We start from the raw sequence: 26,523 nt of genomic DNA on the forward strand, positions 1-26,523 counted from the left end.
AAAACTCCAGCACAGAGCCAAGCAGAGGTGTGTACAACGTGGTCACAGAAGGCTTTGGAAAGAAGGGAGATGCAGGGACAGGGGTCACAGGGAGCAGCGCTGAACAGGAGGGATGGAAGGATGGTGGGTGTAAGGCCGGTGGGGCCAGAGGGCACGGGTGGGTGAGGATGAGAGGTGAGGAGAGGAGGCTGGCAGTGCCCTGACCCGAGGGGCCTTGGGAGCAGATAAAACGGGTGCTGCTGTGAAGGTGACAGGAGCCACGTGAAAGGGTTCAGTGATCACAGGGCTCTGTGAAGTCACATGGGGAACACAATGTCCCAAAGAAGCTCAAGGGTGACAGAAGGCTCTGGCATAGGTAGCAAGGACCTGCCTGGGAGGCAGTACAGATTTTGGGGAGCTCTCCAGAGCATTGGCTGCCCTCATCCCCTTTAGCAGGCCACCCACCAGCCTGGGTTGGCAGATGCTAGGATTTCACAGAGTCCCAAACTCACAGTGGGGTGGGGGGCTATCAAACCCCCAATGATCCGGACCAGCCTCCCAGAGTGGGGTCTGTTTTGGGTGCCATGGGGAAGTGGTAGGCAGTAGCTTACAGGCTTGAACTGGCAAACGAAGAGATCTGGGCTCTGGTCTCAGCTTGACCACTTACTGGCTGTGTGACCTTACATGGGTCACTTTCCCTTTCTGAGCCTCAGTTCCTCATTTGTAAAGAGGGGATACTAATGGCTTCTGCTCAGGGATGCGTGAGGACCAAGTAAGAGAATGTCAGCACAACATCCTGGATGACTCCAGGCACACAGCAGAGACTAAGCCAAGGTCCCCTCACCTCACCTAAGAGGGGCCGACTACCTAGCATGGGGCCGGGCACACAGTAGGTGCTCAAGAAGTGTTAACGGGAACATCGCAATCTGCTTAACAAAACAACTTTTCTGCTGAATCTGGCTGCAGATGACTCCTCTTCATCAGGGGAAAATGTGCTGAGAAGCAAGTCCGAAATTCAAACTGTGAGCAACTTGAGAACCGTATTTTTCAGTAAGTCAAGATAAAGACTGGGGTCGCAGAGAACATCTGGCTAAGTGAACTAATGGCTTTAGGGGAAAAGGAGACTTGCTTTGTGGAGTCGGGAAAAAATTATCCACCGCTGGTTTTAATTTAGGATGAAAAAAAAACCTTATTCTATTAGCCTAAATATTGCTCTTATGTCCAATTGCATGGAGTTTGGAATAATATTTTTCAAACAGAACTACTGCTATTTCAAGTAATTACAATGCTAAAAGCAGTCATTTGGGGTTGAGCAAGGATCTCATCATGGTTTCAATTCCCTCTGGTGTCATTTTCTGTTATATTTGAGAAATTCCTCAATAAAGATGTCAAATAGAAAGAGGGTTTTACTCCCTAGAGGACAGACTTGGCCACTCTCCAGGACACGGTCCCAGGCAAGCCATCTCCACAAGAAAATAACCTCATTTGCTCAAAAGAAAAGAAAAGGTTCAACTGTGAAAACCCAGGCAAGAAAATAACCCTTCAGCCATCAGCCTCATTTCTCCGACGAGCTCGGAACGCTTTTCAAACTGTGCTGACCAGGCTCGGTTCCAGCCATCATCATAAAGGAATTCAGCGGTGGTTGGGAGAGGGATGTTCCAAGCGGACGAGACTTCTGACCCAGGCTTTTGGAGACAAAACAGGAGATGCAGACAGGCCTGACTGTCCCTGACGGGTGATGGTTGTGGGGTGGGGCTCAAGAGTGGCTGACCAGAGACGGTCAGGGCTGCACAAAGCAGAGAGATTGCAGAACACAGAGCCCTCCCCAAACTCAGTCAGCTTCTCACAGCACCCAACACCCACCGAGGGCAGGCCTTGTGCTGGAGGCTCTATCAGGCAGCGTGAACACAGTTCCTACTGAGACCGAGCCGAGAGCTAAATGACCGACAGGCTGTGAGCGATAGAGAACGGTGGGGAGTGTGGCGATCGGGAGTGGACACACGCTCTCCCAAGAGGGGCCGTGATGCGGATCCTCCCAGTTGCTGCTGTTCCCATAGGGAGGCGCCCCTGCTCTCGGCCTCATGCCTGGAGGGTCCCCGCTCTGCCGCTCCTGTGGCTACAGCCCTCCCCACGGAGTAAGCACTCCACAGGCGGTCATGGCACCTGGGTGTTTGAGGCCCCACAAATTCCCTGTCCAACCCCCCCCCCTCCCGCCCACAAACCTGTCTCTTCTCAGAAGGACAGATAACAGGACCAAGAAAAAGGGAAGATGGCTTCGGGGCAAATGACCAGGGCTTACATATTCAGGTTAGGGCGCCCTCAGGTGCCTTGTGGTGTAGGACAGGGCCAGGGGTGAGAAGAAGGGATGGGGAGCAGGCATTGCCCATGCTACCACTTTCTGGCACGAAACTCCAAAAAGTCCTAGAATTCTAAATTCCACTCCAGCCTTCCAAGTCACGAGGAAGGGATGCTTGTCAAGGAAGAAGAGATTGAACATATTTTAGATCGAAGCTTCCTAATGACCTTTACATATCTGGCCATGTGGGATATGCATTCCTGCCCCAGACCCACAAAGTCAGGGATGAGGGGATTAGGGCCAAGCAGAAACAGAGCTGGAAATACTGAGTTTTATGTGACATCCCTTGATTTATAAATGTGGACAAATAATTCAATCCCCACCGCCATCATCATCACATCAGCGATACGGGGTGAGCGGGAGGGAAACCAAGCATGTTCACGGGCTGGACTGTGGGCGGCGAGCCTGAAACCTCTGCAGCAGTGTGACTGATGCACCCTGACCCGCGCAGAACCTCCCAAGCAGTACGCTCAGCTCTCCAGGTCTACTTTCTTATGTAACTGGCACAGTGACCCTGAGACAGGTATTCCTGACCCATTCTGCAGTTAGAGGAACTGAGACTTGGAGAGTCTGAGTAACTGCTCTCAAACCATAAAGCTCATGAGTAGTGGTGACAGAATTTGGACCACATCTTCCAACTCCATTAAGTCCAGCTTCCTCTTACAGCATGACGGTTTCAGCCAGTGTTTACAAGCCTCTGAGATCCCGACACTGAGCTGGGCACATTTTCAGCGTTTTGTGGGTGAGGGGGTTGTGGCTCTGTGTTGTCAGGCAGGGCTGGAGCCTGTTGGAACCGAGGTCTGACTTTTCCAGAGCCGGAGTTTTGACATGAGAAGGAAAAAGCCCAAACATCAAGACGTCTGTTGGAAAGCATCTGCCCTCAGCTAAAAGCAGAGGAGCAACAGAGAGAGCCTTTTCTCGGCTGCCATATGCATGAGTTAGAGCCGAAAGAAGTTGCAATCTGTGCTCAGAGGTGGGGGTGGGGAGTCTTACCCAGTTCCTTAAATTAATCAGTATAAAAAGAATCCACTATGGAAATCACAATGTTAAAACCAAAACCTGCACAGACCCCATTAGTCTGGAGGTGGTGGGTATACCTGCCCGCCATAGCCAGGAATATGGGTGCTTACAAGCAGGTGATTCTATCCAGGTAAGAGAGGTGTGATGAGATGGGGAGGCTGTGTGTGTGACACAGCCCAGGGAGTGCAGACAGCAGGCCCGGCCCCAGTGAGGTCTCGGAGGCGTCAGACCAGCCCACCGCGATGCATCTGGTCTGAAGGTCGGTCAGGGTGAGTAAGGCCCGCGGCATTTGCGCGCTCCGTGCTGGCCACTCTCTAGCTGGCCGGCACCCACGACCCCACTCAGTCCTCGTGAGAGCTCTATAGGACAGTGACTGCGGATGCAGTTTCTGGGGAGGGAACAGGCCTAGAGGTGAAGTGGCCAAAGGTCACACAGCTGATAACTGACAAACCAGGGTCAGAGCTCAGAACCTGCAGGTCCGAAGGTCTGGTCTCTTGACCACTGGGGATATGCCTGCTCCTGTCAGGATATGCCCAACAGGCAGACTGTCAGGTCTGTCTTCACGGACTAATCCATTCCTGAAACGTACTCTATCATCTGAAAAAAGGGGCCAACAACCCAGAAGGTTAAATGTTTATGCTTCTTGGGAGGATTACATGAGATAAAATGTGAACAATACTGAATGTGGCGTCTGGTACAACAAACGCAGTCCAGCCTCAGTTCTGTCCAATGTCATCCAAGGCTCTGCCTTCCTCTGCAGCTCCACCTCCCACCATTCCTCCCACTCCCCCCCGAGCCAGCCTCAAGGAGCCACCCACAGCTCTCCACACAGGCTCTGCCCTCACCCCTACCTTTGGAGATCCTGTTCAAGGCAACTTCCTCCTTGAAGTCCCCCAGAGGAGTTAGGCACACATCCCCCCCACCCCCCAACTCCCAGCCCATGCAGGGTAACTCTTCACAGACCCCTCTGGGCTTCCACAGTCTGCTGTCCAGACCTCCGTTTCGGCACTTTCTTTGGGTGTAATTACATGTTTACAGATCTGTTTCCCATAACAGCTAATCTGAGATCCAATATGCGTTAAACAAAAACAGGCAGAGGAACTGAAGACGGATACACCGCTAATTCTAGAGGAGTTTCAGAGCACTGGGGATGTCCAGCTTCCTAGCACGCATCCTCAGTCACTCAGTTGTTTCCAAGTCTTTGCAACCTCCCTGCATTGTAGCCTGCCAGGCTCCTGTGTCCATGGGATTCTCTCGACAAGAATACTGGGGTGGGTTGCCATTTCCTCCTTCACAAGCTTTCTATGCATACACCAAAAACCCAGTTGGCATGATAGAAGGTTTACCCAGCCCTTCCAGGAGACACTGCATTGAGTGCCATCAGATCAGATCAGATCAGTCGCTCAGTCGTGTCCGACTCTTCGTGACCCCATGAATCGCAGCACACCAGGCCTCCCTGTCCATCACCAACTCCCGGAGTTCACTCAGACTCACGTCCATCGAATCGGTGATGCCATCCAGCCATCTCATCCTCTGTCGTCCCCTTCTCCTCCTGCCCCCAATCCCTCCCAGCATCAGAGTCTTTTCCAATGAGTCAACTCTTCTCATGAGGTGGCCAAAGTACTGGAGTTTCAGCTTTAGCATCATTCCTTCCAAAGAAATCCCAGGTCTGATCTCCTTCAGAATGGACTGGTTGGATCTCCTTGCAGTCCGAGGGACTCTCAAGAGTCTTCTCCAACACCACAGTTCAAAAGCATCAATTCTTTGGCGCTCAGCCTTCTTCACAGTCCAACTCTCACATCCATACATGACCACAGGAAAAACCATAGCCTTGACTAGACGAACCTTTGTTAGCAAAGTAATGTCTCTGCTTTTGAATATGCCATCTAGGTTGGTCATAACTTTCCTTCCAAAGAGTAAGCGTCTTTTAATTTCATGGCTGCAGTCACCATCTGTAGTGATTTGGGAGCCCAGAAAAATAAAGTCTGACACTGTTTCCACTGTTTCCCCATCTATTTCCCATGAAGTGATGGGACCGGATGCCATGATCTTCGTTTTCTGAATGTTGAGCTTTAAGCCCTAGAATGTGAAGTCAAGTGGGCCTTAGAAAGCATCACTAGGAACAAAGCTAGTGGAGGTGATGGAATTCCAGTTGAGCTATTCCAAATGCCGAAAGATGATGCTGTGAAAGTGCTGTACTTACTATGCCGGCAAATTTGGAAAACTCAGCAGTGGCCACAGAACTGGAAAAGGTCAGTTTTGGAATTCCAATTCCAAAGAAAGGCAATGCCAAAGAATGCTCAAACTACCGCACAATTGCACTCATCTCACACGCTAGTAAAGTAATGCTCAAAATTCTCCAAGCCAGGCTTCAGCAATGTGTCAACCATGAACTTCCTGATGTTCAAGCTGGTTTTAGAAAAGGCAGAGGAACCAGAGATCGAGTGCCATAAAAAAATCCAAATAATCCTTTTGACCCAGAAGTTCCAGGAAGACTTGCTAAGGAAACAGTTGGGAAAATAAGAAAAAATGTTTTATACCCAGAACCACCTCTGGGTTCTGATGGCAAAATCAAACAAACAAAATAAGCAAACAGTGTGAGTGTCCAACCACAGCAGGGCGGCCAAGTCACCTACGGTAATACTGATGCCTGTTTGCTGACTATACTCACCAAGCACCAGCCGCTTCACTGCACCATTTCATCCTCACACAAAACCTGGCGAGGCCGACAGCATGTTATTCCCGTGGCTGTCAGGGTGATGGGAACACCTCCCAGGACTGAGCGCCCTGGGGCTTGCACACTTCTCAGCTGCCTGGACACGATCACAGTTACTGCTCACAGCAGCATGTGAGACAGCTGCTCGTCACAACCTCCCTTTACCAACAAGACACTGAGGCTTGGAGGTGTTAAGAACGTGTTCATGGCCACGCCACACCCCTGCTAAGTCCATGGTCTCACCCCTGAGGCTCCAGCTGTTGTTCCCCGGGTCACTCAGCAGCTGACAGCAGAAGATGGCTGGGGGGACAGGAACACCTGTTTGAGACCACGGGCTTTCTACCAGGAGCTGTTCCTCCGGCCGTGGACCGCAAACCCCCTCTGTTATGGGTTGAATTACATCCCTCCCAAGATGCTGAAGTCCTGACCCCCAGGACCGGTGAGGGTAACCTTCTTTGCAGATAGATTACTGGCAGATGATCAAGTTAAGATAGGTCGGCAGGGTGCCCCCTAATCCAACAGGACTGTGTCCTTTAGGAAGAGAGGACATTTGGACACAGATACAGGCATGCAGAGAACAAAAATGATGTGAAAACAGAGAGGAAAGTGATCTACGTGCAAAGGCAAGCCCGAGGCTACCAGGAGAGACGGCAAAACAGGGCCTCCCTCCAAGCCTCATAGGAACTAACCCCACTGACACCACAGCTTCAGACTTTGAACCTCTAGAACTATGACAGAGTAAAGTTGTCTCGCTCAGGTCACCTAGCGTGTTCCTCTGTTACAGCAGCCGCAGGTTGTTAGTCACTGATCAAATGATGAGGCATCTAGGAAAATGGTGAAGACAAAGGCCAGGTACCTGATTGCAACTACGGGTAATCACACCGTCACACCCAGGCGCCTGAAGGCAAACACACCCGTGAAACTAAGATGCTTTCCAGTCTTTCTTTGTTGTTCTACATTTTCCCAATTGTACCCAGAAAGTTTGCATTACTCATAAATTTATACAACTGGCTTAAAAATATATGTATTTGAACTAGGAGAATCTGGAAGTATATAAGAATCCTTGTTATGGGCTGAATTATGTTTCTCCCTAATTTATGTGTTGAAGGTCTAACCCTAACCCTTAGAACATGGCTGTATTTATGATAGGACCTTTAAAAAGGTAATTACGTTGAAAATGAGTTGTTAGGATGGCTTCTACTCCAATATGACTGGTGTCCTTATAGGAAGAGATTAGGGCAAAGAGAGAGTGAGAGAGGGAGAAACACCAGATACATGCACGCATAGAGATGACCATGTGAGCACACAGCAAGAAGTGGCCATCTGCAAGAAACACCAGATACATGCACGCATAGAGATGACCATGTGAACACACAGCAAGAAGGTGGCCATCTGCAAGAAACACCAGATACATGCACGCATAGAAATGACCATGTGAACACACAGCAAGAAGTGGCCATCTGCAAGCCAAGGAGAGACCCTCAGATTAAAAACAAACCCACGAGCACCTTGTCCTTGTCTCCAGGACTGTGAGAAAATAAATTCTTGCACTGTAAGCTCCTCAAGCGTGCTATTTTGTTACAACAGTCCTAGCAAACCAATCATTGTGGTTTAGTCACTAAGTCATGTCGGACTTTGCAACGCCAGGGACTGTAGCCCTCCAGGGTCCTCTATCCATGGGATTTCCCAGGCAAGAATACTGGAATGGGTTGTCATTTCCTTCTCCAGGGGGTCTTCTCAACCCAAGGAACCAAAAGAGGATAAGCATTCCCACTGCACCCAACGTTACCAGCTGGAGTTGAGAAAGAGGCAGGGTGTGCCCAGTGGGCAGGGCACAGCTGAGTTGCTCACCCAGGCAGTTGTGTCCGTCGTGTGCCAGCATGAAGCCGTCAAAGCAGGTGCATCTGTAGTTCCCCGGGATGTTGATGCACTCGTGGACGCAGCCCCCGTTGTAGTGGTCATTCTCACACTCGTCGATGTCTGCAAAATGAGGCACATGAGAAGTGTCAGACGAAGACCCCGAGGGTCCTCTTCCCCCCACCACTGAAGACACTGGGACATGAGTGGTTAGAGGATGACTCAACAGGTACTCACTAACTCAAGTCCTTGCTGGGGGCTGGGGAGCAGATCCAAAGGTTACAAAGATGAAGATCTTGGCTTTGGAAGGCGGTCAGCCACCAGCTTGGGGAGCAAGGTCATGTGGCAGGCATGTTTGGAGTGACTTTCAGATCCCCCGATGGTGAAGCAGGCAAGATTTCACACCCAGCTCTGGCCCCCTTGAAGCCTCTCAACACTAACAGCATGCAAGAACCCTATCTAAAATCCCCCCAAACTGGCTTTTTTCAGGCTATTTGAAAGTTGTCCAGAGTGGAGAGCTCATTACTTGTGAGAGAGGGTCTAAGAAATAAATGAACTTCTCATACCATCACAAAACCTAATTTCTAGAATGAGACAAAAGGCCGTATACTCCCCCCAGGGTTTTCTTCCAGATCTGAATTTCTACTGCTTTAGTTTCCTTGTTACAACAAAGACTTCTGTCTTATGAACAATGGCTAATAGCCTTCCTAAAGGTCACCCTTTTTGCCGTTCTAAGTGTTTCTCAACATTTCCCATCAGGGTTCAAAGAGCTATCAGTTCTGGAGTTCCAGAGAGATTCGAGAGGGCCTGGAGAGCTATAGCAGCGAGTCCAGTTAACATTCAATGAACCAGCCAAGTCCCAGGGATGACGCCATGTGTCATTAAGGCCCCAATCCCCACATTAACTATGAGGCACAGACCCCCGTCATCCATATTCCAGTTTTACAAGGGAATCGAAGAAGCTGAGGCACAGCAAGGCCAAAGCCTTGCCAAGGGCCACACACCTCGACGCGTTATGTAAGTCGGATCCGAACCAGTGCAATCCCCCATCAGAACGAGGGGTACTGGTGGCCTTCAACCTACCCACCTCGAGCTCCACAGGCCCACGAAAAGATGGCAACCGGAAGCCTCTCACAGCAGAACTGGAAGTGTTCCCACAGCCTAACCGGAAACAGGGATTTTTGATGAGCAGTTCCAGCTATGAAAGCCAGGAAGGGGCCACCCTTAAGAAGAGAGGGAACTCAAGGCACACCTGGCCGCTTCCACAAACGCCTGAGGGGCTGGTAAGGGGAGACACCCAGCTTTGTCCTCTTTCCACACAGTCCAGAGGACAGAGCTACACACAGTAGAGAAAGCCAAAAGGGCCAATTAATGTTCAGGGGTAGGTATGTCCCATCTGGAAGACAGAGCCTGCCTCATGTGGTCGTGAGCCCCCCGACTCTGGAGGTGACCAAGCACTGTCTGGACACCTGTCTGCCAGGAATGCTGCCAGCAGAGGAAATACTGCAGCCCTGAAAGTGCTAGAATACAGGGTCTGGGCTGTGCAGCATCCTCCTGGTAGCCACCCAGCCATGATGAGGGAAGAACAAGCAGCCTGGATCTGCAGAGGTGCAAGAGACAGGAGGCTTCCTGCCTGCAGAGGCCATCAGTGTCTGCTGGGAAGCAGGCTCAGTGCTGTAAATCATTTGAATTGCTTTCGATCATTATACTTAATGTACTAAGAAGTTTTAAATAACATTAAAGGCAGAGTATAAGATTTTGTGTTTGAAAGGGCACATGGATTTATAAAGACTGAGATATTGATTACCTCTCAATCTCTGCAGCTCCAACCTTTTGCCAGAGCCCCAGATATACCAATCTAACTACCTCTCCCCCTAGATCGCCCACATTCACTCCAAAGGCAATATGGCCCAACTTTAATTCATCAACCTGCACTTCCGTGGGGTTCTCCATCCCAGTAAATATTGTTATCCTTCCACTTCTCCACTGACATCTAATCAGCTACCAACATGTGAATCTTCTACACTCTTAACATGGGTGCAGTCTGTGAACTGGTCACCCATTTCTACTACTTATAAACATGGCACCATCTCTCAGCTGATCCAAACCAGCATCTCCTAGACTATTGCCTCCTTCCTTTCTTCCATTCATGCAGGTGACTCAGGAGAAGGTGGCCTGGTCCCAACTCTGGGGGTGGAGCCTCGTCAGTCTAATCAAACAATATATGGAATTAATGGCTGTTATTGGTCCCGGGGTGGGCATGTGACTTAGGCTGGATCAGTCAGACTGACGGGAAGGAGTTTTATTTCATATTGGGTAGAAGTCGCTCCCTCTCACTTTGTACCTCAGTATGTAGGTATCTATTCCTGAAACATACACTAACCGTCTGGAGTAGGTATTTTAACTCCATTTTATAGTTGAGCAAACTAAAGTGCAGGGAGGTAATTGCTCAAGGTCACATAGTAAGGTAGGGCAAGGATCAAAACAAAGTCTTGCTGTTTACAAAGCCCATGTCTTTTCTAGTGGAGGTGATGGAATTTCAGGTAAGCTATTTCAAATCTTAAAAGATGATGCTGTAAAAGTGTTGCACTCAATATACCAGCAAATTTGGAAAACTCAGCAGTGGCCACAGGACTAGAAAAGGTCAGTTTTCATTCCAATCCCAAAGAAAGACAATACCAAAGAATGTTCAAACTACTGCACAATTGCACTCATCTCACATGCTAGCAAAGTAATGCTCAAAATCCTCCAAGCCAGGCTTCAACAGTATATGAACCATGAACTTCCAGATGTTCAAGCAGGATTTAGAAAAGGCTGAGGAACCATACATCAAATTGCCAGCACCCACTGGATCATCAAAAAAGCAAGAGTTGCAGAAAAACATCTACTTCTGCTTTATTGACTATGCCAAAGCCTTTGACTGTGTGGATCACAACAAACTGTGGAAAATTCTTCAAGAGATGAGAATACCAGACCACCTGACCTGCCTCCTGAGAAATTTGTATGCAGGTCAACAAGCAACTGTTAGAACTGGACATGGAACAACAGACTGGTTCCAAATCGGGAAAGGAGTACGTTAAGGCTGTATATTGTCACTCTGCTTATTTAACTTATATTCAGAGTACATCATACAAAATGCTGGGCTGGATGAAGCATAAGCTGGAATCAAGATTGCTGGGAGAAATATCAATAACCTCAGATATGCAGATGACACCACCCTTATGGCAGAAAGTGAAGAGGAACTAAAGAGCCTCTTGATGAAAGAGGAGAGTGAAAAAGCTGGCTTAAAACTCAGCATTCAAAAAACTAAGATCATGGCATCCGGTCCCATCACTTCATGGCAAGTAGATGGGGAAACAATGGGAACAGGGACAGACTTTGTTTTCTTGGGCTCCAAAATCACTGCAGATGGTGACTATACCATGAAATTAAAAGATGCTTGCTCCTTGAAAGGAAAGTTATGACCAACCTAGACAGCATATTAAAAAGCAGAGACATTTCTCTGCCAACAAAGGTCTGTCTAGTCAAAGCTGTGGTTTTTCCAGTAGTCATGTATGGATGTGAGAGTTGGACTATAAAGAAAGGTGAGTGCCAAAGAATTGATGCTTTTGAACTATGGTGTTGGAGAAGAGTCTTGAGAGTCCCTTATCTATCTACCTTGTGCTGAAGAAGAATAAATGAAGGTTGAAGAATGAGGGAAAGCTGGTGAATGTATGCAGAGATACGATTGGTAAGTTCAGCACAGTTACAAAAGGAAGGCCATAAATATGGCTCTGAGCCTCCTAGAAGCCAAGGCAAGGAGGAAAACACAATCAGTTACAGAGTCACCACATCCATAAAATTCAGTTGCACAAACTGTTTTAAGACGTTGTCTGAGAAAGATGTCTTTCCCCAGTTAAGACAATCATACACCCAAATTTGCCTGGCAAAGCTCTGGTTTATGCCTGTTGTCTGATAATTGCTAATAGCAACCTTTCTACTATCAAAATGATAAACTATTTGATCACCATACACATAAGGCATTATAAGGAGATTGCTTTTTATAAAGAGATTGATTGGATAGTCAATATGACAACTCTAGGACTTCCCTGGCAGAGTGGTTAGGACTCTGTGCTTTCATTGCAGGGGACACAGGTTCAATCCCTGATCAGGGAACTGAGATCCTGAAAGCTACGAGGAGCAGACAAAAAATAGTAATAAATAAATAAACTAAAAATGAACTTAAACTCTACCCTTTCCCTTCCTTTGACTCCCAATAGTGTAGGCCACAGTGGATGCTAATGCCCTGAGGAGAGCAGTGTCTACTGTTCACATTTCTTCTTTTAATCCATTCCCAAAAGATTCCCCCAGATCCGAGCACTTAGAATGATCAGTTCTTCTCCAATCACCAGCCCTGGAGTGCTCCCACAGGCTTCTGGGGCCAACCTGCTTTACCTGCCCATCCAGAATCCTGAATGGAGAACCATCTGCTCACAGATCAAACCTCCCCTGATTTTCTGTATCTTTGCCTTGAATTTTTGTTTTTTAAAATCATGCGAGCCTCACCCTTTAATGCATGAGAGATAAACACATAAATAAACAAACAAAAACTCTGCCAAAGCAAGTAGGTTTATTATTGTAAAAACCGTATCCAAGAGCCAGCAGCCCCAGAGGAGGTCCCGCAGGCCTCCAAGATGCCCATCAGTCTCAGGCCACTTAAAAAATATTTTTATCGAAGTCCTGAATACTCATTGGAAGGACTGATGCTGAAGCTGAAACTCCAATACTTTGGCCACCTCATGTGAAGAGCTGACTCATTGGAAAAGACCCTGATGCTGGGACAGATTGGGGGCAGGAGGAGAAGGGGACGACAGAGGATGAGATGGTTGGATAGCATCACTGATTCAAGAGACATGAGTTTGAGTCAACTCTGGGAGTTGGTGATGGACAGGGAGGCCTGGTGTGCTGCTGTCCATGGGGCGCAAAGAGTCGGACATGACTGAGTGACTGAACTGAACTGAACAGTTGATTTACAATGTTGTTAATTTCTGCTGTATGGCAAAGTGATATATATGTATATATACATTCTTTTAAAATATTCTTTTCCATTCTGGTTGATCACAGAATACTGAATATAGATCTCTGTGCTATACAGCAGGACCTTGTTGTTCGTCCATTCCATATATACTAGCTTCCATCTGCTAACCACCGTCTCCCTCTCCAGCCCTCCCCCCAAGCTCCTCCCCCTTGGCAACCACCAGTCTGTTGTCTATGTCGGATCACTATTTCAGGACTGTTAAAGCTAGAGAATGAGGGACAGGCAGATGGAGTGGGGAGAGGGTGAAGGAATGGAGGGGGGCAGAGCCAAGCTCTCTAGTTATTTAATCTTTTTTTTAAATTTGAAGTGTAGTTGATTATGATATTGGGTTAGTTTCAGCTGCACAGCAAGGTGATTCAGTTATATATTTTCAGATTATTTCCCATTATAGGTTATTACAAGATATTGAATGTAGTCCCCTAAGCTACATGGTAAGTCTATTGCTAATCTGTTTTATGTTCAGTAGTTTGTATCTGTTAATCCTACACCCCTAATTCCTTCCTTCCTCCTTTTACGACCGTAAGATCGTTTTCTATGTACATGAGTCTGCTTCTGTTTTGCATATAGATCCATTTGTATTATCTTTTAGATCCCACACATAAGTGACATCATATTCGTCTTTCTCTGTTTGACTCACTTCATTTAGTATGACACTCTCTAGCTCCACGCTTGTTGCTGCAAATGACAATGTTTCGTTCTTTTTGATGGCTGAGTAATGTTCCATTGTACTGTGCTGGCTTGGCCAGCCCATCATACGCACTGCATCTTCTTAAACCACGTATCTGTTGATGGATGCTTGGGTTCTTTCCATGTCTTGGCTATTGTAAATAGTGCTGCTGTGAACATAAGGGTGCATGTATCTTTTCAAATTATAGTTTTGTCTGCTTATATATCCAGGAATGGGATTGCCAGCTCATATGGCCACTTTATTTTTAGTTTTCTGAGGAACCTCCGTACTGTTTTCCATAGTGGCCGCACCAGTTTACATTTCCATTAACAGTGTGGGAGGGTTCTCTTTCTCTATGCCCTCTCCAGCATTCACTACTTGTAAACTTCTGGTTGATGGCCATTCTGACCAGTGTGAGGTGATGCTTCATTGTGGTTCTGATTTGCATTTCTAATAATTAGCAACGTGGAGCATCTTTTCACGTGCCTGTTGGCCATCTGTAAGTCTTTCTTGGGGAAACATCTATTTATATCTCCTGCCCATTTTTTGATTAGGTTATTCTTATTATTTTGGATGTTGAGTTATATGAGCTGTTTGTATATTTTGGAAATTGAGCCCTTCTTGGTCGCATCATTTGCAAATATTTTCTCCCATTCCATACTTTGTCTTTTTGTTTAGTTTATGGTTTTCTTGGCTGTGCAAAAACTTTTAAGTTTGAGTAGGTCTCATTTGTTGATTTTCACTTTTATTTCTTTTGCTTTGAGAGACTGGTCCAGATATTTATTCTCAAAGGGCTGTTGTGAGTTTGTGTCCCTCAAAAGAGGTGTTGATGTCCTAACCCTCAGTACTTGTGAATGTGACCTGATTTGGAAATAGGATCTTTGCAGATGTAATCAAGCTTTAGATAAGGTTGTAGGGAGTACGGGCTTCCCAGGTGGCGCTAGTGGTAAAGAACCTGCCTGCCAAAGCAGGTGACGTGAGACATGAGTTTGATCCCTGGGTTGGGAAGATCCCCTGGAGGAGGGCATGGCAACCCATTTCAGTATTCTTGCCTGGAGAATCCCATGGACAGAGGAGCCTGGCGGGCTACAGTCCATGGGGTCACAAAGAGTTGGACGTGACTGAAGCCACTTAGCGTGCGTGCGTATTGGAGTCAGATGGGCCTAATCCAACGACTGGTGTTCTTCTAAGAAGGAAATTTGGATAAAGACGTACAGAGAGGATGTTCAGGAAGAAAGGAAGAAACCATGTGAAACACAGCCCCACAGGGAGGACGGCTCCGGGGCCGCAGAAGCGAAGAGCACAGGGGTGAAGCGGTGTGGGAGGTCCGTGTGGCCACTGCTTCCCTTGTCCTGATGCCAAGGCTGAGGCCCAGCATGGTTGCAGACCTGGTCTTCCCAGGAGGGGGAGCGAGGGACTGCATTCAGATGCAGGCTCTGTTCCTATTAGAGCCACATCCTCAAGGTGCTTTATGCTTCAAAAAGTTATCAAGGAGAAAGTTGGGGAAGAGACATTGTGTGCATCATCGTATTTATTTCCAAGGTCCGTACCTGCTCCTGAGGTTAAGAGGTAGTGACAGAGATGTTCATATCAGAGAAAGTGGCCAGGACAAAGCTCCAACCTGAGTGTTCAGGAATAGAAGGCCAACAGCTCGCCCCAAACATCCCTGCTTCTTCTCCAGCTTGGATTTTTTTTTTTTTTTTTTTTAATGAGAACGCAAGTTCCAACAGAAAACAGCTTCCAACATCCAACAGAGCAGAGAAAAACAGCACAGGGAGCTGCTCATTATAGGATTTTAAAAGGTCATGCAATTCCATTTTTCCTTTATTAAAATGGCAGCACGAACACACGATTCCACAGCTGTAGTTACGTGCCAACAGCACTGGCCTGGACTCGAGTGGGAAGAGTTTGTTTTTTTTTTTTTTTTAATTCAAAATTGATTCTTGCTGCCCCATAAAATATACATTTATTCTGTAGTGCCTCGGTTCGAAGAGAGTCTACTACAATGAGTCAGAGATTCTTCTCATTTCAATACCATTTAGGGCATTTTAGTTCTAAAAATCAGGACTGACCGGAAAGGTTCTCCAAATGAGGATTTTTAAAGCACCCTACTGGCCACTCTCAGAAATCATTACTGAACACATCTCCCTGTTTCCCCTCGAAATTGGCATTTTTCTCAACATTCCTTGCAGACAGCGGAGAGCAAACGCTCTAACAAAGAACTCTTCGCTGGCTGGGCGCTAACACGTCTTCTTTGTCTGGGGCTTTAGGAAAAACCGTGCACTCCTTAGATCAGGCAACCATTCTGGGAGAGATGTATGGCTTAGGAAGTTGAGTCCTTATTGGTGAATAAATCTTAATCCGGTTTGTTGGCTAATTACATTCGCGGGAAGGTGGTTCCGCAGGGCCGCCCAGCAGGAAGGATTAAGCCCCCCGTCTCCGGTGGCACAGGGTTAAGCTCTGGGTTTGTAATGACTGAGTAATGAGACCCGCTCTCGGCGGACTCCTGGCATCCATCGATCAGGTTTCCCTTCTGCCGAGACAATGCCAGAAGTGGGCCCAGCAGTTAATTATGGGAAAGGTCAAAGGTCATGCAAAACCAACACAAATCTATATACTTTTTCATTCCTAACGGCACACAATGACCATGGCTCAGCCAGAGGGTGGGAAGGTCCTCCTCCCAGCCAACCCATGATCCAAGGTAACCATGGGGTTGAGCTGTGGGCTGACCTCTCCCAGTGGCCTGCACGGCTTCGGGCCTGCACGGCTTCGGGCCTCCACGGCTTCGGGCCTCCACATTTTTGCTCACGCTGTTTTCCTCTGCCCAGAGCTCACAGACACCCATGCCCTTCCACAGACCAAGCATCCGCATCACTGCCCGCTCTGAACCCTTGCAAATTGCCTGGCAGACGCGGGGGGGGCACTTCGCCCCACCTTCTGGGCCCCGCGGCTCCCTGAAAGGACACTCATTGCTGTCACTTGCTATGTACGTGTCCTTCGGGGCTGCGACTTCCACGGGGCAAGAACCGTGTCCTGGTGAGCTGCAGGTTCAGCAGTAGCAGCGTGTCTCCCCAAAGTCTGCTTGGCATTGAACGAATGAGTAGCCATCTCAATCGAAGCCCTCATGGACGTGTGAGGCTGTATGCAGGCCCTTGGCTCTGAGCACCCTAAGAAGTGGGTATGAACACCTTTATTTGACAGCAAGGGAAACCAAGGCTCAGAGGTGTTGCTGCCCTGCCCGAGGTCACACAGCTAATACAAGGGGAGCCAGGAAGTGGGCCAGGCCATCAGACTTTGGAGAATGCTTTCTCAGTCACAAAGGGCCACGTTTTGTGGGCTTCCATTTATATGACTTCTGCAGAAGAGCCAAAAGTATTGAGACAGAAAGCAGATTAGTGGTTTCTGGGGACTGGGAAGCTGGGGAGTGATGCTTAAGGGGCACAGTGTTTCTTTTTGGAGTAATGAAGAGGGTCTAAATTTGGTTTTGGTGATGGGTACACAAGTCTGTAAATATACTAAAAGGCACTGAATTGTATTCTTTAAGTGGGTGAGGGTATAGTACATGGATCATATCTCATTAAAGCTGTTTTTCTCAGTTAATGCTGTCAGTGTTCTCGTACATCATGCTGGGGAGTCTCGGGGGCTCGGCCTGGGTGCAGGCACTCACTGTGAACTGACCCTGAGTGTCCTCTGCTCTGTGTGGGCTCATGGTGAGCTTTGTGGCTCCCAAGTATCAGGCTGGGACTTGCCTACTGAACCCCAAGGGCCAGTTAATTACTCCCTTTCTCCCTCCCAAACCCTCTGGACCCTTCACTGTTCCCAAGTTCTGACATCAGGCCTAGCGGATGCCCAAGCAACCTGGATGGTGGGGAGCGGCCTTCTCAGAGTGTTCAAGATGGGAATGAGGGGCTGCCAGCTCAGAGCTGAGGCTCCTGCTGCTCCCTTGCCAATCAGAAGCACAGTCATTCTCCCACCCCCATTACCAAAAGGGCAGGGGGGACGCCCCAGACCCTGAGACTTCAGGCTCTGAGGGGGTGCTCCACAGACCCAACCTGTGAACTCAACAGAAGGATGGCCAGAAATACAGTTGCCCAAGAGCCTGAGCCACCACTTGGAATAGGCAGGCTGGGGTCCCAGAGCTCCTCCAGTGCACCCCTGGATTTGATAAAGGGATAACTGAACCCAGAGAGGGGGACTGAAGAGCTGACCATATCAGCAGGTTGGGGCTGAACCCGAGACCCACAGCTCAGGCTTCTCCCCCTAAGCCCACAGGCTGCCCTCTGGGCTCCGGAGGCTCAGGAGCTGGCCTGGAGCACTTTGATTTTACTCCCTTTCTCTCCAGGTCCCCAGTGGAGTTGCTCCCTAATCGTCATGCCAGTAACGGCAAGGGTGACTGCCCACCGTCTTCTAATGGCCCGCAGCTATAGCCAAGCAGGAAGGGCTTCACTCTCCCCGTCACAGAAAGAGACACCGAGGCTCAGAGAACTGAAGGGACGCATGCTAGATCGCCCAGTTAGGAAGTGGCAAAGCCAAGACTGGAAGCAGGCAGGCTGGCGGCAGACTCCACCATCCTAACCTTGACACAGTCACCTGGAGAATGCCCCACGCTTCAGTGAATAGGGAGCCAGGGCCCATGGTCCTCACTAGGGATCAAGCCATCTCTCCAACTTCTGCCCTCTTGTCCCAGCACCTTCCTGTCCTCAGCCAGACCCTGGCCACGAGGAGCTGCCAGTCTAGACAGGAAGGACGACACAGACAAGGATGAACACGTCTCATGCAAGGACAGCCTTGCTCCCCCAGCACTCTGGTCTGGCCAGGCCTGCCCGTGGGGCTGTCAGTGCCCACAGTCCTGCCAGAGCCCACCTGGAACCCTCACAGACTGAGCCCAAACTGGGCACCATCGTAGCAAGGAGCACCCTGAAGATAGAGCTGCCCACTGTGGGGCTCAAAAGAGGCCTGAGTTTGCAGTCAGCATACTAAGGCCCATGGAGAAGGAAATGACAACCCACTCCAGTATTCTTGCCTGGAGAATCCCATGGAGGGAGGAGCCTGGCAGGCCATGGTGCACAGGGTCGCAGACAGTCGGACACAACTGAAGCGGCTAAGCACGCACTCTAAGGCCCAAGAGGTCCACAGACCTGCCCAAGGTCACCTAGGCGGGCGCCCAGCTCTCCACGGACCTACATCCAGCCCTGCTCCCCTCGACTCAAAGGGCAGGAGGTCCAGACAGAGGTGGGGGGCGGGGGGAGGGGTCTCTGGGAGAGGGTAGTGCCTCTGGGCACCCCCGGAGGGAGTGGAGGCTGAGCTGCAGCAGCGGCCGTTATTAACAGGGCAGCAAGTCCACGCTGGCCAGCTGGGGTTTTCCCCTCTCTCCTCCCAGGGGCTGCAGCCCTGGCCCATCTGGAAGAGCCCCTCCAAGCACCCCTCCGAGACCCCCTGACCTTGCCTGCACACACGAGCCCTCCAGCCCTCTTTGTCTCAAGGCCTTTGGGGAAGGCCACCATCCACTTCAGTAGCATTCAAAGGCCAACAAGGCCCATGGTTTATTTTCTTAGAAATAATGGTTTTTGCTGGTTAGCATTCCTCGGATGGAAAAACAAATATAGCCACTGTAATAAGAAGCGGCCAAGAGGAGGCTAGAGGGCCTAGAGGAAGGGACGGAAGGAGGCCTACTGCCCTGGGGGTGGGGGGGTGGGTGCTCAGAGATGGGGTGGGGGTGGGGGCAGAGGCCCTCTAACCCTAGGAGAAATGGGGATTTAGAGAAAAAAGAAAGCTTGATCGCAGGCACTCTTGCCTATAGCCAGGCGGCTGTCCCTCTCCCAGCCCCCACTCGGCGCCCACCGGGTGAGACAGGTGCCCCCCATCCCACACGATGGGAGGAAGGCTAAGTCACCTGCTGCACTCACTGAGTCGGCAGGGATAAAATCAGACCTCGGCATCCTTGAGACACACGTGTTCCAGGACCATCAGAGCTGGAAGGAGTGTCAGAGACCCCCTCTGCCTTCCTAACTTAGCCCAGATGACCGCCTCTCCAGGGAGCCCTTTCAGACTTCCCCCTCCCCCAGCAGTGCTGGCCCCTGTCCTTCTCGCCCCACTGAGTCTGGTCTGTATTTCCACGGCTGTACTTTCCACGCCCTGTTAACGATCACGTCTTTCCCCATCTGTCTCTCCCCTGAATGGGGAGATCGGGAAAACAGGTCGTGGCCCCGGCCCCGAGCTCGGCACAGAGTAGGTGCTCAGTGAACAGTTTCCATCCTGAACTGAATCTGGTCCAGTGGACACATTCTACACCCGGGCAAACCGAGGCTTAGGGAGGCAAATGCCTCTTCGTGCTTCGATGCCAACGATACAAGCTCTTAACTTTTCCTCCCCAAAATGGACCAGGGCTCCAAGAAGCCTCAGCTCCACAGCAGATCTGGGACCAGTTGCAAGCCACGCTGCCTAATTGCTAGCTGACAGCAGCTTGGAATTTTAAGTCACATCCTATTTCTTCCTGCCCGCTGGTCTGCCGGACTCCAGCGCTTTCATCTTCAGCAGGGCACACGTTAGCATGCATAATTGCACGTTTTAAGACTCGAAGAAGAATTTCCCCTCCTCCCCCCCTCCCAGCCCACCTCTGAACTGCCTTTGCTGGCCTCCCAAAAAAGCAGAATTGTATCTGGAGTTTCAGTAAAGAGTGTAATAATGATGAAAATGATTTAATAAGGTCATAGACATTATTTCCTCAGAAGGCCAATTGGTCTCAAGGTTTTTTTTTTTTTTTTTCCTGATGTTAAACTAAATGGATCACTGGGTGTGTTATTAAGAGTTTTGTTAAAACACTTAATAGCATGGCCTGTAATCTACCTAACTTCGGTGACTGACAAGTAGGCCCCGGGGATATAAAATTCAGGAAGTGACTATTTACATGCATTACTTACATGCTAATTTTGTGATCTCCGATGCCCATAAGGCTGTCATTTTTTTCCTTTTCACAGAAAACGGAAAATAGTAATATATTTGATATACTGTGGCCAAAACAAAAAGCTATTTCCCCCAAGAGTTTTAATTATGACGTTTTGGAAAAGGTCCGAGTTGGAACTTGCAAGTGGAAGAAAGCACTTGAATAAATGGTTTAAGAAATTAAGTACACGTAGAAGGGGCGATGTGCACTGCTGTTGCAGACTAAACAGTGATGATCAGGAGGGTCTCAGTTATTTAAACAAGCCATTTGAGGGTGGTTCGCTCCACGTTTGGGACCTGGTCCTGATTATAAATGAGAGCTTTTCATTAAGATTAGCAAGACCCAATTCAAGCTATAATTTGGTCCTTTTCCTTAGCACATGTCTATGAAAACAAAGCAATTAAAGTTAAATGAGTTGAAGCATTTAAAGGGACTGAAATGCCCCCTCCTCACCCCCGGCCTGCCCCCTCGACAGAAAGAGTACAAACAGGCCCGACTAATTCAGACCAGGAGGCCAGCACAGGGCTGGCCCTGGCAGCTCCCTGAAGGTCCATGCACAGCGTGCCTGGTGGGGGTGGGGAATGCAGCAGCTTAGCTAAATGAAGAAGGATGGGGAGACAGAATGTGCAAAGGCCCTGGGGTGGGAAGGAGCCGGCAAACTGGAGGGCCTATAAAAGGACAGTGATGCTGGGGGAAGTTAGGGAGGAAAAGATATAGAGAACGACCGCATTCAAAATGGTCAGCTAGCTGAGGAATGTCTCCAGCGGCCCAGGCATGAGGCCTGGCTCAGAAGAGCTGACGGAGGCAAGGGGAGGTGTGAAAAGGTCTCTGAGGCCCCCTGACACTCCATAGCTAAGGCTGTTGGGGGCCTGGGCCACTGCTGGGACCTCATGGCTGACCGGGATCATAGTCTAGGCCCTTCTGTCCCTCAGCTGGGTGACCTGGTGAGAGACTAACCTTCCTGGGCCCCAACTCCTCAACCTAATTCTGCCACTGGTCCCAGCAGACATCCGTGGACTAGACCTCACCCCTTTCCAGACTTGGCTTCCTCATCCGTAAAACCTTCAAAGTGTGGGAGGCTCTAGGAGACCTTTCTTGATACCCCTCAGACATGGGCAATAGTCATTCACCTCATCCACCAGTGCCAGCTCTAGGCCCAACCCTAAGTGAAGTCACACAGGTCATGGCAACCCCGTGTGACAGGAACTCCAAAGGAGTGATGCTCATTGGTGACAGCTGACCTGTTTGGGGCAGCAGGGAAGGCTTCCTGGAGGAGGTGACCGCTGCAACTCATCCATCCACCAATTCACCCAACAGATGTCTCCCAATCCCTGTGCCAGGCCTGGTGTTGGGTTCTAGGCATCAGAGCTGAAAGGTAACAGACCCTGACCTTGAGGAGCCCACATTCCAGGAGGAGACCTGGGAACCATTAAGCCAGAGTGAAGTGGGCTAAACAGAGGTTTTGTGGGGCTGGCAAAGCCAACAAAGAGGGGCAGTCATCTATAAAACTCGGGGGCTGCCTTAGAGGCCCTTTAAAGCTCATTCCAACTCTGCATGTCCGTGAACTCACCTCGAGTGACTTCAGACACTGTCAGATGAGAACCATCGAGAAAACACTGGTTTATCCTCAGCCTTGCTCAGGGTCTTTCCCAGCTGTCTGAGACCCCTCAGTCTGCCTACAGCAAGCCCCCTGCCGGCGGTAAGCTGACCACATGTGGCCCCAGGCTGCTCCCCGGACACACCGCGGCTGCGTGTGCAGATACACCGCCATCATCACATGTGCACGTGAGCACGTGGCAAGATGGCCTTGAACGCGTGGTGAGAAGCCATCCCCGGAATGGGGGGATCTGCTTGCTTCGGGCACCGGGTTTGCTAAAGGGTTTTCCTCCGGCAGCAGGAGTTTCAAGGCAACAGTTATGGAGCTCAGTTGGCCCCACTTGGGAGGCAGGGCGCGGTCACAGGCTGACCTCTTCCTGTGAAGAGTGAGGGAGGCTGTGGAAGGCGCCTTCTCTGGGCCTGCTAAGACCCTGTCCTCTCTGTTTACCACAGTAAACAGCAAAACCTTTCAGATCTCTAGGACAAGGGAACTCATTTCTTCCCAAACTCCAACACCAGCCTCTGCAAACCCCACACCAGCTCAGGACCTGCAGATGAAGGGGCCCAGGGAGGGAAAGCAGGTTTGATTGACGTCTGCTACAGGAGAAGGTGCCAGCAAACGGTCTGCCGCGCCTGAGGTTTAGTGCACGCTAAATCATTCTGGGCATGTCTGACTCTTTGGGACCCCATGGCCTGTAGCCCTAGAGGCTCCTCTGTCCATGGGATTAATCTTAACCCAGGCAAGATTACTGGAGCGGGTTACCATTTCCTCCTCCAAGGGATCTTCCTGACTCAGGGATCGAATCTGTGTCTCTTATGCCTCCTGCTTTGGCAGGTGGGTTCTTTACCACTAGCGCCACCTGGGAAGCCCCCATTTACACCATGGAAACCAACAAATGGTACACGACAGAGCTTTGATGATGACGATGGGAGCAGATAACAATGCTGACAATGACATGGGTAACAGTACTACCCCCTGGGTGCTGAGCGCCTACTGTATGCTGAGTACCCACTGTCAACCAGACACTGAGGCTGCCAGGGCTCTGGTACCCTACCCCAGGGGTCTCCAACCTCCGGGATCAAATGCCTGATGACCGCAGGTGAAGGTGATGTAATAATGATAGAAGCAAAGTGCACAATAACTGCAATGCGTTTGAATCATCCCAAAATCATCCCTCCCTGTCCGTGGAAGAACTGTCTTCCAGGAAACCGGGCCCTGGTGCCAGAAAGGCTGGGGAGAGCTGATGATTTCATTCAGTCTTCAGGAGGTCTTAAGACAGATGAGGAGTTAGCCAGGGCATAAAAGGAGGGAAAGGAGCTCCATGAAGGGGAAACATCTGAGCTGGGTCTCAGAAACACGACTGGCCTGGTGTGTGTATGTGTGGCCAGGGCACAAGGGCATCCGAGCTTCAGATGAGGCCAGAGGCCAGAGCCAGGCTGGAGAGACTGAAGCACACTCACAGCTTTGTTCTCTTTTATCCTCATACTGGGGCCATCAGGCCCCCAGAGCCAGTGACCGGGACCCCCACCCTGGGGGGTTCCACCCAAGCAGAGTGGGAAGCTATTCTGGACTCTGCAGGACTTCAGGGCAACACGTAGGGCACAAAACGTGGGCATCCTGGGCAAGGGACAGCGGGGGGCGGGGGTGGGCCACCTCAGGAGCTGGGCTGGAGGAGGAACAGGCTGGGTCAGCGGCTTCAACTGGCGGATACAGGGGTCACCTTGGGAACCCCCCAGCCAGAGGGCAGAGCAAAAGATAAGAAGAAAACAGCGTCTCACATGTGCCAGCCAGAACCACCAAGCTCATGCCCAGGCCTAATAGCAGCCAGCCTGCTCTATCTGCCTCCAGCCTGGCCTCCTTCCAGAGGTCTGTGGATAGGCGCCAGCTCCCCGCTCTGGCTTCTGGACCTCAAGCAAGGCCAGGGCTGTGGCCAAACCGGGCATGATCCAGGACAGGGTCATCTATCTGGCACTCAGCCTTAAGTAGATGCCCAACAAATGAGATGGATAAACAATACCGGCGTCCTGAGGAGGCACAGCGTGTTCCCTACAAAACCCAGCTCCTATAAAAACCTAGGAGCAGGCACCCACCTTGCTTACCTAGTACAAGTCTCAGGTTTTGAAAATGGAAGCTGGCAGGGCTCAGGGAGAAGACAATGAGATGACAGAGAGCTTTGGGCAGGAATTAAGGGGCCTGGGTATGAGTCGCAGCCGTGCCCTTGTGAAACAGGGTTTGGGGGGGGACCTTGCAGAAGTGACTTCTCCAATAGAGCCTCAGTTTTCCTCATCTGTGAAGCGGGGACAGACAGGGAAGCCTTGGATCCTGATTCTCAACCAGGGCTGTACATCAGTCTTGGAAGAGAGCCGTCTCTGGCCCCCCGATGCTGGGTCGTGTGCCAGACCCTTGGAGACAGAATGATCAGAGACCCTCTTGGACAAATGCTCCCAAAGGTTCTGTCCTTGGGAAGTCCCCTCCAAAGACAGTGAAGAGTGTTCTTGCCTCTGACTTTCAGCCTGCCGGGTTTCTAGGGCCATATGCTCAAACCAGCATCCCAGGTGCCGGGAAGGAAGGCTAGATAGACAGACAACACCAGTCTCTGCCCACGCTCGTATCATCGACGCAGGAGACCTGAGCCAACCCCACACGCGCTGTGGCTGCTCCTGCGAAGCTCCCTTGGGGAAGCTACACAGGATATACAGGTAGCTTTGGATTTGAAACTAGGGAGCTTGGGGTCTACAGTTCATGGGGTTCTCACAGCTAGTATACTGGAGGGTTTGCCATTCCCTCCTCCAGAGAGAATGGGGGGTGACAGAGGATGAGATGGTTGGATGGTATCACCGACTCGATGGACATGAATTGGGCAAACTCCGGGAGATGGCGAGGGACCGGGAGAGGCCTGGCGTGCTGCAGTCCACGGGGTCGCGAAATGTCCGACATGACCTGGCGACTGAGCAACAACCACCTTGGGGGTCACCCCAGGCCTCTACCCCATATACATCCAGTCAGGGACAGATGGACAAATACACCATCCAGTGCTCCACCTCAATTTCTTATTAAATAGAAACTCCAAAAGTTTCAAACTCAAGGAGAGTTAAATACTCCTCGACCTCCAAAGGAAGCAGCCCAGGTTCCAGGGCAGCCTGCAGCCTCCCTGCCAGGGCTGACCGAGGCCACCCGCAAGGGCCATGGGGGCTGTGGGTCTGGCCCGAGGGCTGAGCCGGGCTCACCTTCACACTGCCGGCCTTCCCCCTTGTAGCCTGGCTTGCAGAGGCATTTGTAGGACTTGGGCGTGTTCTGGCAGATGGCATCAATGTGGCAGTCGTCCGTGCCCTCCGAGCACTCGTCCACGTCGACGGCCCCTGCTGGGGTGGGGGAACAACGGGTGAGGTGTGGCCGGGACGTGGGCAGCCAGTGCGGGGCAGGGAGTTCCTTTTGCCTCCCGCCCCACCATGGTCCCTAGGGTAATTAACAGGAAGAGCTGTCACACGACCACCTGGAGTGACAGGTGGTGACTGGTAGCATCTTTGGGGCGGCTGCTCTGTGCCAGGTGCCAGTCTTGTTTATTTTCACAACAATTCCATTAGGTAGAGTTATCGTTCCCATTACAAAGCTGAGAAAGCGGAGGCTTAGGAACATAGGACTTCCCTGGTGGCTCATCTGGTAAAGAATCCGACTGCAATGCAGGAGACCTGGGTTTGATCCCTGGGTTGGGAAGATCCCCTGCAGAAGGGAAAGTCTCCCCACTCCACTATTCTGGCCTGGAGAAGTCCATGGACTGTATAGTCCATGGGGTCACAGAGTTGGACATGATTGAGCAACTTTCACTTTTCACTTTAGGAACATAGAGAGGAAAAGCGTCTCTCTGCATGTCTTGCTCTCCCCACAAGCATCTCTCCAACCCTCCTCCACCCTCCTTATTCTAGAATTTAGAGCCAGAAGGGTCCTCAGAGGAATTTAAATCCATCCCCTTTGGGTCACAGATGGGGAAACAGAGGCAGATCTGAAACATGGGCCCCACCTAGCCCCTAGGATGTGAAATAAAGGATTCTTTTCTAAAAAAAAAACAATTATTTATTTGGCAGCGCCGGGTCTTAGCAGTGGCACACGGGATCTTTGAACTTCATTTAGCACGTGGGATCTTCAGTTGAGGCATGGGGGATCTAATTCCCTGATGGGGATCAAACCTGGGCCCCCTACGTTGGGAGCCCAGAGTCTTGGCCACTGGACCACCAGGGAAGTCCCTAAAGGATTCTTCCCCTGGCCTCCATGCCACCAGACTAGAGCATTCCAGCGGTGGACCCATTCTGTCAG

At 50.2% G+C, this 26,523-nt stretch overlaps 1 protein-coding gene across 2 annotated transcripts in view; it reads right to left on the reverse strand.

Moving 5' to 3' along the window:
• SCUBE1 (signal peptide, CUB domain and EGF like domain containing 1) overlaps nucleotides 1-26,523 on the reverse strand; it is a 128,618-nt gene that overhangs the window by 98,919 nt on the left and 3,176 nt on the right. For both annotated transcript variants that reach the window (XM_061418784.1, XM_061418785.1), the window contains exons 2-3: nucleotides 25,440-25,574; nucleotides 7,923-8,051 (exon numbers count right to left, since the gene is read on the reverse strand). In XM_061418784.1, the coding sequence (XP_061274768.1) occupies nucleotides 7,923-8,051; nucleotides 25,440-25,574 (264 nt within the window). The remainder of the gene's footprint in view (nucleotides 1-7,922; nucleotides 8,052-25,439; nucleotides 25,575-26,523) is intronic.

Source organism: Bos javanicus, chromosome 5, assembly GCF_032452875.1.
Source record: "Bos javanicus breed banteng chromosome 5, ARS-OSU_banteng_1.0, whole genome shotgun sequence".
Lineage (NCBI taxonomy): Eukaryota > Metazoa > Chordata > Mammalia > Artiodactyla > Bovidae > Bos > Bos javanicus.